The 15,567-nt window shown below is 36.0% G+C and overlaps 1 protein-coding gene and 1 pseudogene across 1 annotated transcript in view; both read right to left on the bottom strand.

The window, feature by feature from the left end:
* The window catches only part of NPEPPS (aminopeptidase puromycin sensitive), a 93,817-nt gene that overhangs the window by 26,565 nt on the left and 51,685 nt on the right, over positions 1-15,567 (bottom strand). Inside the window, exons 3-9 of the mRNA XM_045813717.2 lie at positions 14,511-14,588; positions 5,691-5,812; positions 4,529-4,636; positions 3,138-3,338; positions 2,591-2,687; positions 2,445-2,478; positions 1,481-1,595 (exon numbers count right to left, since the gene is read on the bottom strand). Coding sequence (XP_045669673.1) covers positions 1,481-1,595; positions 2,445-2,478; positions 2,591-2,687; positions 3,138-3,338; positions 4,529-4,636; positions 5,691-5,812; positions 14,511-14,588 — 755 coding nt within the window. The remainder of the gene's footprint in view (positions 1-1,480; positions 1,596-2,444; positions 2,479-2,590; positions 2,688-3,137; positions 3,339-4,528; positions 4,637-5,690; positions 5,813-14,510; positions 14,589-15,567) is intronic.
* LOC123802888 (U2 spliceosomal RNA) lies at positions 217-379 on the bottom strand (annotated as a pseudogene).

The raw sequence follows: 15,567 nt of genomic DNA, 5'->3' as shown, positions 1-15,567 counted from the left end.
AAATGAGTCACAGATAAAACCAACTTTTTAAAAAAATCAACTTTTTAGAAAGAGACTTTAAGTTTCATTAAAGTTGATTAAATCTCGTACAAAAAGAAAGCAATATAAGAACCCAAGATAGATGCTAAAGGACTAATGCGATGGTGAGAAGCAAAAAGGCATTTAAAATTCTGAAAAGATCAAATATTCTCAATATTAAGTGATGAAAGGCTATCTAAGTGTTTTGTGCACTTACTTAACTAGTAGCTTCCACAAAGATAAGCTGGTACAGAGCTAGCTATTCACCAACCTATCATGAACCCTTAAATTTCAGTTAAAGAAACAGCTGACTTAAACTCCCCTACTACACTTGATCTTAGCCAAAAGGCCGAGAAGCGATCAAACTCCCCTACTAAAATCTATTGCTGGTAGTTTAAAAATCATAAAAAAATGAAGACTGCTCAAAGCTAACACAAAATTGTTTGGTAGCAACAAACTTGCTACATTAGGAGTAGAGAATATTCCATACATATTTGAATACAGGTACCAGCATACTTAATTGCACATGAAATTTTATTTCAAACTTTTTTTCACCTCTAAGTAAAATTTTAAACACCCAAAGCGAAAGGAAATGGTTTAATTTCAAGGGTTGGCTTTCTTTAAAAACTGTCTCAGGCATGTAATAGTTGCTACATGTCGTAACTTTCTTGCTTCTTCCCGTGACATATGGACTCAACTAACAACCAAGTCAGGTTCTGCTCCTTGGCAGCCTAAAATGCTATCAGGGAATTTGGTGGGCTCCAGAATCTCCAGTTCTTTCTTTGCAGAGGTACTTCGGGTTCACTCACTGAACTCCGTACTCCCAAGCTCTAACACAGCTAGCCGACATGGATAGTACTTATTTGGAGCAAGACGGAAAGGTCAAGACTTAAGAAGAGAGATCATTCACTACAAACGCTGCAAAGTTCACTGCAAATGTAATAAACAATAATTTCAATGGGACAGCTGGAAATTTTAATATATTTTATAGTTATTCTCTAGTTTCATTTCTATCAAATTTCAACTTAACATTTTAGGCAATGAGAAAATTGACTCCCACAGACATTTCAACCTAATCGATCGCGTTGTTATTCATCAGATTCCTTTTCACCTACTGAACTACATCATAAATACAGTCAAGAAACTATATAGCAGCCTGGAATCTCTGTACCTAACAGGTATCGCTTTCTCTCACCCAAATTGTTATCGTGACTTTGCCACTTGCAGGCAAATTCTACAACAGTTTAGGACGTATTTTGTGTTGAATCAAGACTGTCCACATGCTCTTGATTGACTCGGAGATTCTGATACTCTTCAAAGTGGACCTTCTAAAATAAAGATCTTCTATCATTCATTTATTTTTTAGCACTACGTTCCAGTCAAACCTGAAATACTATGTAGCCAAAATAATGTGCAGCAGGATGAAGATAAATGTATTGGAGCACTTAAAAATATTAAATACCATAGTAACAAGATTTCCAAACCATTGATGGGCGAGTTCATGTCCCACAACCAGAGCAACCCACTGGCGTGATGAAGAACAGGAGTTTTTTGGATCAATAAGCAATGCAGTCTCCCTGTGTTAAAAAAAACTTTTTTTAAACAATGTTAAGTACTGCAATAAAAGCAAGCATGCACAAACGGGGGAGGGAGATTCAAACAGTAAATAAGATGGTCAAATTAGGCTTTAGAGATGTCGAGAAAACATTTCCTCTGAGTGTACAGAATAGAAAAAGTTCCGGGAAGATTAAAGACTCTTCCAACAGAATTCATATAACAGAAGATCAAAGGTGTGACACAAGTTTAACCACCAGTTTGTAAATAGGACAGCGGCCTAAAAGTTTTAAAAAACTTTGTCTAAGGGATTAGGGATGATTGTGCTAGACAGAGAGAGTAGAGACAGTCCTTCCATTAAAAGAAGGGGAGTGGCAAGTGCGGGGAAGTTGCATTCCACAGTCCCAAAAAGAACACTGAGCAGCCTGTCCAAAACTTAACTCATCAAAGAAGGCGGGGCAAAACCTTGTTTACAGACCCTGCTTTAAAAATTATACAACCCACATGTTTGTATTGTGGTGACAGATATGTAAAAACTTGGCTAGAAAACATTAAAGCAGAGATGGTTCTTCAAGCTGGAAAAATAACTATGAAACTCCTGGGAGGAAGAGAAGGCACCAAAATGAGAAACTCAGCCAAAAATAGATCTAAAAATGTTACTAATGCCAGATGCTCACTTTAAAATCTTACAATCTCAGATAGTAGCACCAGAGGGTGTTCATCTGCATTCCTGAAATGTGCACACAAGTGGGGGAGGTAGGAAAATTTACAGCAGATCATAAAGCAGAAGCTACTCAACTGTGATTAGGAGTGAAGCTCTTTTGAAATCAGTGATTGAAAAGATAAGGCAGGGTAATGCATCATTAACATACCTATAAGTAACAAGGCCCCAGTTCTCCATGGCACCTTCATAAAATAAATATAAACATTTATTGATATATGTACATACTTCTTCCTCAAAATCACAAAATCCAAAAAAAGTTATTACAATTCAGCAATAAAATGAAATTTACTTTACCAGCTGCAAAGTCTGCAATAGCAATGAGATCAATTTTAGGTAGAGGATAAGGAACATTGAAGTAGTCCTTATAAAAAGGCAGGGTTTTAGCAGCAACCTATAAAAGTATAAACAAAAGAACCACCTGATAAATATTTTATTGTGATTCATATAGAAATCCACAAAGGAATCCTGTTGTAAGCCAAAGCATCTCAAGTTACTAGGAACCAACCCCGGGGAACCCTACCTCCAAAAGTCTTTGGCTTTTGTTAATGTTGGCCAAACTTTAATCCATTTATAATACAGTGGTATGAAAAATATATTACATCTTTTCCCACCCACTCTGTGGATAAATAAATTCCACTGTAATATTCTCTTAATCATTATCTTGTAAAATGCTAATGTACACCAAGGTTGGTAGTTTCAAAATTCTATTAAAAATAAAACCAAAGTACACAACAAATTTCAGACTAAATTATAAATAATTGTACTAATAATTGATCAGAAATGTAAATTCCCCAACCTGGAGTTATGGACTGTTGGAACAATCCTCTTCAAGTACATTTACCTCTAACGCAAATTTTCCTTGCTCTGCTTTGCCAACAGGGGTGTAAACACGGACACACACACCATCTTTTGACCTTGTTTCTACAAAGTCATATTCACCCACAACAAATGCCACCAGATATGTAGACATGACAGGTGTGCGGGCAAACTTCACTTCCACTACATTTTCATCATCAGGATATGGTTTCCGATCAATTACATTCTTTAAAAAAAGAGAGAGAGAAAATTTAAACAGATTTACATTAAATACCTTAAAGCAAATACTAGCCAAAAACTGTGCTGCCTCTCCTTCCCCCTTCCCTCACTGCTTACTTATCTATCCCAGCTCATCCACTGCTTTTATGCCATCAGAATCTTTCCTATTAAAAGGAAACACTACGAAGTTAGGGGCTAAAGTGTTAAAACTACCAAGGATCTACAAGAGAAAAGAAGCAACTTTTCTTGAATACCTATTATATTCCAGGCACTGGGATGTTTTAAGTAAGACCTCAATACTTTTCAAGTGAAATAAGGATAGAAGGCAATAATTATAACAAAGGGTAATGGTGAAATCTACATTTCAAAAGGTACAGATATCTAAATTTAGAGCATTCTTTATACCAAGGCTGGCTCTAAGCAAATTTGTGGAGGAATCTCCACTTTACCGATTTCCTAATTTTTTTTTTGTTTTACCCCCCCCCCCTTTTTTTTTCCTATTCAGGATCTCCACTTCCTCAAGATCTCTCTATTCTTTCTTCCAAGGAAGACTTATTCAAGAACAGACCTGATAAATTCATTCATACTAAACTGTAAAATAACATTTCAATTTAATATATTAGCCTCCTTTTTGGGAATATTTGAGAAGAGAATGGCATTCTCTCTATGGAATTCTCTCCACCATAAAGGAGGCAAAGGCCAGTTATCTGCAGGTACAGTAGGCTTTTCCAAGTTCCCCAGATTCATATTACAGGCTATCGGGTACTCTGTCTTAAACAAAATATTTCAAGTAGTAAATGCTTACTCTCTTTATGGAAGAGATAACGACATCAGTGAAGAGAGCATATTCTAAGAATACAATCAACCAGAAACCTAAACACACTTCATGATAGGGCTGTATCTTTTGATATCTAATAAGAAAGTCAGATTTTTTTTTTAGGCAATATTTATTAAACTCATCACTTTTTTAGTTTTCCAAATTAAAGTTTATAAGAAATTTCTTCCACAAGGAAGGAAACTCCAAATAAGGCAATTTAAAAAAAGAGGGCTTATTGGAAATAAGGAAAACGAATGTCTGTGCTTCTGTGATGCATCAAGCACTGTGCTAGGTGGTTTCTTGCGATTGCATCTAACCAGCAAACCAAATATTCTCAAAGCTTGTTCAGATTTTACATATACTTACAAACACATACATACCATGTTTGATAAAGCTACTCTGTCTTTAGGAACAACCAATGAGATATCAAAAGTTGCTTTGATGGCAGGCTCATCCCAGCAAGGAAAAGCCCTCCGGGCATCAGTAGCCTTAAGAAAAGAATATGAAATATAAATATTACTGAATTAACCTAACCAACTATTTCATGAAGTAACCGTCATCATCTTCTTTCTTTCTATCATCCATTCCTTCACTTGTTTACATATTAACTTTCTACTATGGGCCAGGCAACACCCTAGGCAGTGACTACAGAGAAAACATGGGGCTTACTACCCCTGCCACATCAACAATGCAAAAACAAACAGAAACAAGCAATAATCCAGGAATTAGGTCTGCTACAGATCTTTTTTCTTTTTAAGACTTTATTTATTTATTTGACAGAGATAGAGAGAGCCAGCGAGAGAGGGAACACAAGCAGGGGGAGTGGGAGAGGAAGAAGCAGGCTCATAGCAGAGGAGCCCGATGTGGGGCTCGATCCCATAACGCCAGGATCATGCCCCGAGCCGAAGGCAGACGCTCAACCACTGCGCCATCCAGGCGCCCCAGGTCTGCTACAGATCTTAACAATATATAGTATTAGAATAATTTAGAATAATATATATATTTTTAAAGATTTTTATTTATTAGACAGAGAGCGAGAGAGAGAGAGCACAAGCAGGAGGAGGAGCGGAGGGAGAGGGAGAAGCAGACTCTCCACTGAGCAGGGAGCCAGATGCAGGGCTCAATCCCAGGACCCTGGGATCATGACCTAAGCCTAAGGCAGATGCTTAACGGACTGAGCCACCCATACATACGTAACAGAATTTCAATACCTGAATTGCTTCTATACTATGTTCCTTTTTTAATTAAAATTATCTTCTTAGTATTTAATTTCTGCGGCTTTTCCTAGGACATAGTAATGCTGTTTTGTGTGTGTGTGTGTGTGTGTGTGTGTGTGCGTGTGTATCCAATTCTCCAGCCCAATCTCTAATTCTCTCCTTCTATAATGGAGATAACTGGCTGAATATAAAATAAAAATTCCAAAATCATTAATATAATTATGGCCAAAGGCCTCTAGCCTGAAATAATCATGCAAATAATGGAACAGAACTTTGTCGGAATATCGACTTTAAGATCATAACATTTTCGAGAAGAATACCATACCTCAAACTGTGTGACAGCAGCATAGCGCACCTCTCCAGAAGGGGTAGTATATTTACTTCTATAGAAACCTTTCATTTTGTCATTCAGCTCTCCAACAAAATCTATCTTTAAGGTTCCTGTACCTGTGATTGAAGATAAATGAAAACCACTTTAATACAGATATTAAGTACAAGTTATCAAAAATATATCCTTAAGACACTAACTTAGTTGACTATTTACAACGTTCAAATCATTCTTTCCTTTCTCAAACACTTCTGGCAATGGAGAGAATATAGTATGTACTAAAGTAAATGGCAAAGTAATCCTAAAGTAAACCGAAACATCATATTTAGGGTGACTGCTTAGAACGTAATCTTTAACTTTATTAACTTAATCTCTAATCACCAATACATAAAGATAAAAAGAGGAAAGGAAAGGAACATATATTATTAAATGTATGACATGCTACTGTGCATGGTGCTTTAAAAATATTTAGAAACTTGGAAGTAGGTATAGTCTCCATTTTTCGGATGAGGAAACTGAGGCTGAAAAGTTAAATAACTTGCTTGAGGTCACATGATTAGTAAGTAGCAAGAACGAGATAAAAAAATTTAGGCCTGTTTAATCCAAAATTCATGTTCTCTGCCACTCATATAAACTGGTCCATTTAGAGGACTTCATACCAATTACTCTATCATTAAGACAAAACCCTATCTGTTCAGTCCAAATGGAACACTGATTCCATACTTTTCAAAGGAACTATATAGGGAAGATCAATGATTTGGCTGGCAAACGGGCATAAAAAAACTCTTACAGTCACCTCAATCATTTGAAATGATAATATTAAAGAAACACATTTACTCAATAATTACTAAATGCAAATAAAAATGCAACCTGAATATACATTCTATTGTTGTATGAGGGCAAAACCAAAATGGGAGTTTTGTGAGTATATATACCTTCTTTCATAACAGAAAAAAATTATAACTATTAATCATCTACTAAATTCAGATGCATGACAAAACAATAATCCCATACTACATTTTACAAATTAAATCCCCCCAAAACACCAGCCAGAAAAATGTTGACTTTTAACTGATCCTTTTAAAGTGCCTATTTATAACAGGATCTAGAGCATGGGAATCTAACAAATCAAAGACATAGTATGACTATAAAGTAATTCGGCAATCATTCCAAAACTTTTATATACTGTTTTAAACTATCATTTTGGAATGCCATAGAGCAATGACATTAACATTGTTCAAAATGTTAACTCTCTCTCTTTCTGACATATCCTTTTGGATGTTCTCAGTCAGATCTTCACCTTCCAAAACTGAATTGACTTTTTTGAAAAGGGCCAAAAGTCACGAAGAGTCCAAGTCTACAGAAAAAGTGAATAGACAAACTGCAAATTGTTTCTAGACAAAATGCTGTTGTCTATTAAGTATGCCAATTAAGTAATTAAACTGATTTTCATATGTGCTTCAAACTGGTTCTGAAAGTAATTTCAAGAGAAAATTTCAGACCTCTGTAGCGAAGTCATCATCACTAAAGAAAGTGCCATATTCTTTTTTTTTTTTAAATGTGCCTTATGTAGGGCCTGAACTCAGAACCCTGAGATCAAGAGTTGCATGCTCTACTGACTGAGCCAGCCAGGCACCAAAAGGGCCATATTAATGTAATCATGACGGGGGAAAAACAAAACAAAAAAACTGAAGCTCATTTGAATAAGTGTTTGTGAATCTTATTTTTTTAAAATCAGACATTCTGTTTGAAGGGGACAATGAATACTTTCTTAAAGAGAATGACAGATTCCTGGAACAGTAAATAAGAATATAGTAAAAGAATGTGAAAATGATTGATACTAAAGAATTTAACTAGAATATAAAATTTCTCCCTATTTTCGTTAGGAATTCACTAATCCTTAAAAAAGCAGATATATTCACATTAATAAAGTTTACAAGGAGTATCTAGTAGATTGTAAAAAACCCACTACCTTTAAAGAGAAGTGTCTGATGGAATTTTATGTTGCAATTCCATAAATGCAACTGGCCAGTCTGTTTTCACTAAGGCAACTAACATCTTAAGATTTCTTTTACACAACTCACATTCCATGGGGAATCTACTTTTGCCTTTTCCTATTTGGAATAAAATGATTTAAAACTCATAACTAAATAAGAAAGGCTGCTTACACTTTTACTCGGTTTTAAATCTCCAAGGCCATCAAACCATAACAAGATACTGATTGATAGTGGCCACTTCCAAAAAAGTGACATACTAAACAAAATACAAAGTATTGGAAAAGGTTATTACCTGAAATTCAAACAAAACACAAGTTAAAGTTTAAAAAAAATCATTAATATAGTTAACTAGTGTTATATTATACAATACTAATTACAAAATATTTACTATTAATATAGTAGAATTATAGGGCAAAAACAGGAGAAAAAAGATTTAGTAAATGTCAACTTATCAAATTTACACCATACTGAAGAACTGATTGCCAGACTGTCTAATTTTACACCTGTTTGCCCACTTAATTTACATTGCCTCCTCACATTAGACACCTTATTTCAATATCCATTATATGCAATATTTATCTGCTTGGGATGATAAACCTTTAAAACATACAATAAGCTCATTTATAAATTAAAACAACTGGAAAATTGCAACTTCTACCAAAAACTTTCTTTCTTTAAAGCTTAGGAGAGTATAATTGCTGTAAAACCTGAAGCAGATCTTGAAATACTTCAATAAAAATTTAATGAGCCTACTAAATGCTAAAAAAAGTAAAGACAGATTAATTTGTATAAAAAAGGAGTAAAGGTCTCTGCCTTTGTGTCACCATTTCCTGTGATCCGGTTTTTCACTCTTAGAAATGTCAATATCACCTAGCGTTTCTCCAAATGAACACCACTCTGTAGGATCCTTAACAGATGATTCTGAAGTTGTTGTCAGCTTACAATGATCATGGTAATTTAACCACTATTCTAGAATGTGCCAACTTCAGAAAAGAAAATCTTTTGCTTAGCTATGAAATAGCTGGCATGACTGTTAAGTCTGGTGAGCCTAACACAAAGGTTACTAATGTCTTTTCAATATATGCTCCATATTTATTCCCTTACAAGGTAGAACACTTGTACAACCTACTGAAACTTGAAAAAATAAGGACGCCATTTTTAAAGCAAAGAATGACTGGGTAATTGTGCTCCAGAGAATCTTGGGAAAATGTGAAAGCCAATAATTTTCAAACAGTCATTTATAGATGTTCAATAATCAATATTAGTCTTATCTCAAATAGGATAATTTCTTTTTTAAAGAAAGACTTTATTTATTTATTTGAGAGACAGTGAATGAGTGAGCATCAGAAAGAGGAGGAGCAGGGGGAGAGAGACAAGCAGACTCCGTGCTGAGCATGGAGACCAATTCAGGGCTCCATTTCACGACCCCAGGATCATGACCTGAGCTGAAATCAAGAGCCCAAACGACTCAGCCACCCAGGTGCCCCTCAAATAAGATAACTTCTAATTCTAATATTTATATCAGTTATTTATTTATACTGCTATATTAACTAAAAACCTCCAAAACTCTGTTGAATTATAGTATACAAAAAGTCATAACCTTCTCTGACCTGTCCCTGCTTTTATTAGAAATGACTTCACGATTTACAATGTCTGCTGTAAATAGTCCTTATCAAGAAGGACAAAGCTCTTATATACTGATAACTGACCCATTTTTAAAAAAGATTTATTTACTTATTTTAGAGAGATTGAGAGAGAGTGGGGGGGGGGAGGGATATAGGGAGAGAATCGCAAGCAGACTCCCCACTGAGCACGGAGCCCAAGGTGGGGCTTGACCCCACAACCTAGAGATCATGGCCTGAGTGGAAACCAAGAGTAAGATGCTCAACCAACCGAGCCACTCAGGTGCCCCTGATCTCTTTTATTTACACACACACACACACACACACACACACACACACACGGGGGAAAGAAGGGTGCAAAATATGATACATGGCATGCTAGTTCCTGTGTTCTTAAACAGTATATGCAGAAATGCTTACAATACCATTGAATAGTTTTAAAAGGATACATAGAAAATTGGTTGCTTCTGAGAAGAGCTGAGAGAGGAAGAAAGGGCTAGGATGGCAAACACATTTCCACTATGTATCATTTGTATTTTATTTATTTATTTATTTATTTTTAAAGATTTTATTTATCTATTCGACAGAGATAGAGACAGCCAGCGAGAGAGGGAACACAAGCAGGGGGAGTGGGAGAGGAAGAAGCAGGCTCATAGCGGAGGAGCCTGATGTGGGGCTCGATCCCATAACGCCGGGATCACGCCCTGAGCCGAAGGCAGACGCTCAACCGCTATGCCACCCAGGCGCCCCATCATTTGTATTTTAAACCATGTGTTATATTTTTATAATATTTAATAAAAAAATAAAAAGCACAATATGGTGGTTAGAAGTATAGACTTTTGGATTAAACTGCTTGGGTTTGAAATCCAGGCTCTGCCACCTAATACCTATTGACCTTGGGCAAGTTATTTAATTAGACCATCTTTGTGCCTTAGTTTATCTATAAAGTACAGGGAGCAGAAACTATCTCAAAAAGGATTAAATAAATTAGTATTTGTGATGCACATAAAAGAGTACCTAGCACAAATTAAGCATTCAACAGAAACACGCATGTATTATACCTGCACACATATATACATACACATGTACACATGTATACATATAACACACATGCACCTTCTAGGAGTTTCTATTTATTCTTACCTGCTCAATTCTAGCAAATACATCCTAACTTCTTTTGATAAATCTAGTATCTTGAAATTTTTGACTTAATAAATAATGTTGTCATATTTCCTAATGCTGAACAATTGAATCTATTATCTTCACGCACAAACACTAGGTTTATGTATCTTCTGGGATGATTTTAAAAACCTGTTTTAAGATATTTTTGCTTCTTGGGGCGCCTGGGTGGCAGAGCGGTTAAGCGTCTGCCTTCAGCTCAGGGCGTGATCCCGGCGTTTCTATCAAAGTAATAGTTCATACTTTAAAACTCATAAAGTAATATAGGCTTATATATAAGCTGCAGGCCCCTGCCCAAAGCTACCTTACTCCCTACAATGCCCCCAGTAGCAACTCTGTGATTTCTAAATACCTTGCTTATATAGCTATTTCTTCATTTTTCAATTTCACACATTATTTTCTTCTTACTATAGAAAGTGAAGTTTAGCCAAACGACATCTCCCCCTCCTACATCTTTTACAAAGAAGTAAATTTTCTGTGACCTTGCGAATCTGAAAATATCCTTATTTTACCTCCTCTTTAAATTCACAATTTCGCTAAGCATAGAATTCTAGGCTGAAAATCACATAAACTCAGAATTTTGAAGGAATGGCTTCATTAGAGTCTAGTTTCCATTGTTCCTGATGGTTAGTCTACTGCTATTCCTTTTTTTAAAATTCATTCAAGTATTGTTGATAGACAGTGGTACATTAGTTTCAGGTGTACAACATAGTGATTTGACAACTCTATACCCTTTCTATGCTCAACATAAGTGCAGATACCACCTGTTACAACACTATTACAATACCACTGTGTTCCTTATGCTGTACTTCTAATCCCTGGTTTACTCACTCCATAACTGGAAGCCTGTATCTCCCACTCCCTTTCACCCATTTTCCCCACCCCCCACCCGCCAGCCTACTCTCTTGCTATTCTGATCCCTGAACTTTGAAGGCAACCTGCTAGCTTCCCCTCCTTCCTCCCAACCCCCTGCCCTTGAGAAAAAAACTCTTTGAGAGCCTCACTTTATCCATCCATCCATCCATCCATCCATCCATCCATCCATTCATTCATCCAAGAGCAAGTCTGAGAAGAGATAGGGGCAGAGGGAGGAGAGAGAGAATCCCAAGCAGACTTCACACTGAGTGTGGAGCCCGACACTGGGCTCAATCCCACAACCCTGAGATCATGACCCGAGATGAAATTAAGAGTCAGATGCTTAACCAACTGAGCCACCCAGGCGCCTCTCGAGAGCCTCACTTTTATCCCTGAAAGTTCTAAAATTTGCTTTGGTATGGGATTTTTTACATTTATTGAGTTAGTTCCTCTCAGTGGTGTGTACCTTTTCTTTTTTTACTTTCTTAACTTTCTTTTCTTTCTCTCTTTTTTTTTTTAGTGGTGCACCTTTTCAAACTAAAGGTTCCAATCACCTCAGTTCAAAGAAATGTTCTTTTGTATCTTTAATAATTTTCTCTTCTCATTTTCTCTGTCCTTTCTTTTACTAGATGGATGTTGTCTGCTAGATTGGTCCTCAAATTTTCCTACGATGTGTAAGATTCCTCTTTTTCATCTTCCAAAACTCCTATTAGGTTTTTTTATTTCTATTGTATTGTAATAGAAATTCATTAAATAGAATTTATATCTACTGTAAAGCAAAAGTTTTCTTGCTCTAATTCTTTCTGTTTGATAACGTTCTGTCCTATTCTTGTTTTTTTTTTTTTTTTTTTGAGAGACAGAGAGCACACAAGTGGTGGGGGGAGGGACAAAGGGTGAGGGAGAGAATCTTAAGTGTGGAGCCCATGTTGGGCTCCATCTCATGACCCTGAGATCATGACCTGAGCAGAAATCAAGAGTTGGACGCTAACTGACTGAGCCACCAAGGCTCCCCTGTCCTGTTCTTGTTTAATGAATGTGATATTAACAGTATTTCTAAGAATATTAATTTGTTTTGTGGGTTTTTTTTTTTTGAGACTTTCTTTTCATTTGTCTTTGCTTTAAACAAGTTCCTATATTTCTATTATTGTTTGGCTTTTTTACTCTATCTTTCATGGTAGAAGTTTACTCAAATCTCTGGTAATTGCCCTAGTGACTCTGGGCTTGGCCATGCAATTTACTTTGGCCAATGAAATGTGAATGGACATCAAGTCTACCACCATCCATGCAGAAGCCTTAAATGTATCTTTGTGATTTGTCTCTGTCCCCATCCCTGAGCTTCTGCTCTCTGCCATGGGAGAGAACAGCACGCTATGGACAGTAGCTGCTCACTACAGCTCCTGGAATGAGAAGACTTGTGAGCTAAGCAGAGCTCTTAAGCAAAGGTGGAGATATGGCCGCTGGAGTCCTCAGGGCCAGGTGTGAGCAGGAAATATTTGTTGTAAGCCACGGAGATTTTTGATCCCACTTGTGGATTAAATGTATGGGTATACTTATATACACACAAAATATTTCTGGAAGGGTTCACAAGACAATGGAAGTGGAAGGGGTCAGAAAAACAGAAATCTAAATTGTTATATTCTTTGGTATCTTTAATACATGTTCATGGAAAAACATTTATTTTTATAATAATTTCATACAAGAAATCCTACAAGAAATCCTAGTTCAAAGAAGGCAAAATGAAAGAGAACTGAAATAAAAGATAAAACTCCAATTTAAAATTTTTCTAAAACTATTATATTAAGATATAAATAAGCATAAGGTATATTCAATTATGTCAAAAACCAGACATATCGTTTTATTTATATCAATTTAGAGATATGACTCATCACCCTGTATATGTAATTTTGTATTCTGCTTTTCAATTTTACATTATAATAAGCACTTCACAGTGTTAAGAATTCATAAAGCTCACTTTTAATTGCTATATATATATATTCCACCATACTGATGTCATAATTACTCCCTTAGTGTTGGACAAATACATCCATTCTAATTTTTTACTACCTTAAGTAATGTCTCAATAGACATTTCTAGGCATAAAGCATTTTCTGCATTTATGATTTTTCTTTAGGATATATTCCTATTACCAAAATTGCTGGGTCAAAAGACATGAATATGTTTAGGCTTTTGATACATACTGCCAGACTGCCTTCCAAACACATTGCATGGATTTACACTCCTACCAGTAATATCAAAGTAGTCACTGAGAACTTTTTAACTTTAGCTTACAACACAGGCAAAAACTGGTATATCAGTAACTGCTGTTCTCACATTTCTCATTACTAGGAAGCCAAATATCTTTTCACGTGTTTTAGTCATTTGCATTTCCTTTCATACAAATTACCTGTTACTTTTTTTTCAACTACTTATTTTAATTCCAGTTAGTTAACGCACAGTGTTATATTAGTTTCAGGTGTACAATACAGTGATTCAACACTTCGATACATCACCCTGTGTTCATCATGACAAGTGCACTCCACTTGTTGCTTTTCAACTGATCATTAATCAAAGTCTTAGTGCTTTAACAATTGATTTGTATACAATTTCTTATTCTACATTAAGCCAGAAAGTCTTCATTTTCCTTTGTGCTTTTATACCTAATAACAGAATCTGGATTATTATCATTATTATTATTTTTTTAAGTAGGCACCACACACAGTGTGGAGCCCAGGACTGGGCTTGAAAACTCACGACCCTGAGATCAAGACCTGAGCTGAGATCAAGAGTGGACACAAAAAACTGAGCCAACCCAGGCGCCCCTACCTAATAAAAGTATTACATCAACAAATCTTTCCTTCCATGCCCTCACTATACTTTTATACATCAAAATCAACTGTGGGGCATTCATCTCAATGTGGACTCAATTACTGGAAGATGGAGCTGGGTAACTATATTTTAAAAAGCTGAGACTGAAAAGGTGAAAAACAATGCATTATGTTCTAGGGTAGAATGATCATTAGTTTTGGTCTTCTTTTTTCCTGGTGGCCTAAAAGCTGCAATGAACCTCTTTCAAAAGCTCTGTCTTAAAATGGCATACAACAAATTTCGGAAGAAATAAGATGTCACTATTCATCATGGGATTTTACAAAAGCCATGACTCTTACCTGTTTGGAGAGTACTAGGAAAAGACAAGGTGACTTTTTCATCTTCATTCTGATAGTTAAATCCTGTAGCATGTATTTCTGGAATGGAAATTAAAAAAACATTACTTCACAAATCTGACTGGACTAAGACAAAATCCAGACTGCAGCAATTAAAATTTTTAAGAGCAAAATCTCTACTAAAACTAAATATTCTTTTTTTTTTTTTTAAGATTTTATTTATTTGACAGAGAGAGGGAGAGAGCACAAGCAGGGGGAGCAGCAGATGGAGACAGAGAAGCACGATCTCCGCTGAGCAGGGAACCTGATGTGGGGCTCCATCCCAGGACCTGATCTGAAGGCAGATGCTTAACCGACTGAGCCACCCAGGCGCCCTCCCCCCCACCTGCTTTTTAAGTAAGCTCCAAGCCAAAAGTGGGGCTTGAACTCAAGACCCTGAGATCAAGAGTCACACGTTCTACCAACTAAGCCAGCTAGGTGCCCCTAAAACTGAATATTCTTAATTTAATAAATTAAGTTTCTATTAACAAAAGTGTCATTTCAAACTAACCCATTTTAGTTCACATCCTAAGTTAAATATGCTCCTGAAACACAATTATACATCCTGTATTAATTCACAAAACCTTTTTCCCCCCACAAAACTTTTACGATACAAGGGAAATAGGGCTACTATAAATGTGAAAAGGTTTTCTGCCAGATTTCCAGATGTAATTCATTCCCATCTTTGTGTGACTAAGATACTGTTTTCTATGCTGCAGTTTTACTCATGAACATTTGAAAGATTGAGCAAATTGCCAAAATTTCAGTGTTAAAGATATATCAATGAAAGTTCTGTCCCCCAACCAAACACAGGTAACAATTCCAACTAAAATACAGGTTATACTTACTTCCAATTAAATTCTTCGTTGTTACATTTTACAGAAATAAAGGTGAAAACAGATGTGTGGATTAAATTAGGCTTTTATTTACTCTCCAGCAGGAGTGAGAAGACATTGCTTATCTGATATTTCAGAATGCTCAGCTGACACTTTAGGGAAAGAGCCAGCCTTAATAAGTGCAA

The sequence above is a fragment of the Ursus americanus genome, chromosome 23 (genome assembly GCF_024610735.1).
Source record: "Ursus americanus isolate L20-20 chromosome 23, mUrsAme1.1.p, whole genome shotgun sequence".
Classification (NCBI taxonomy): domain Eukaryota; kingdom Metazoa; phylum Chordata; class Mammalia; order Carnivora; family Ursidae; genus Ursus; species Ursus americanus.
Note: the sequence above shows the minus strand (reverse complement) of the source record. Positions and strands in the feature narration are given on the sequence as shown.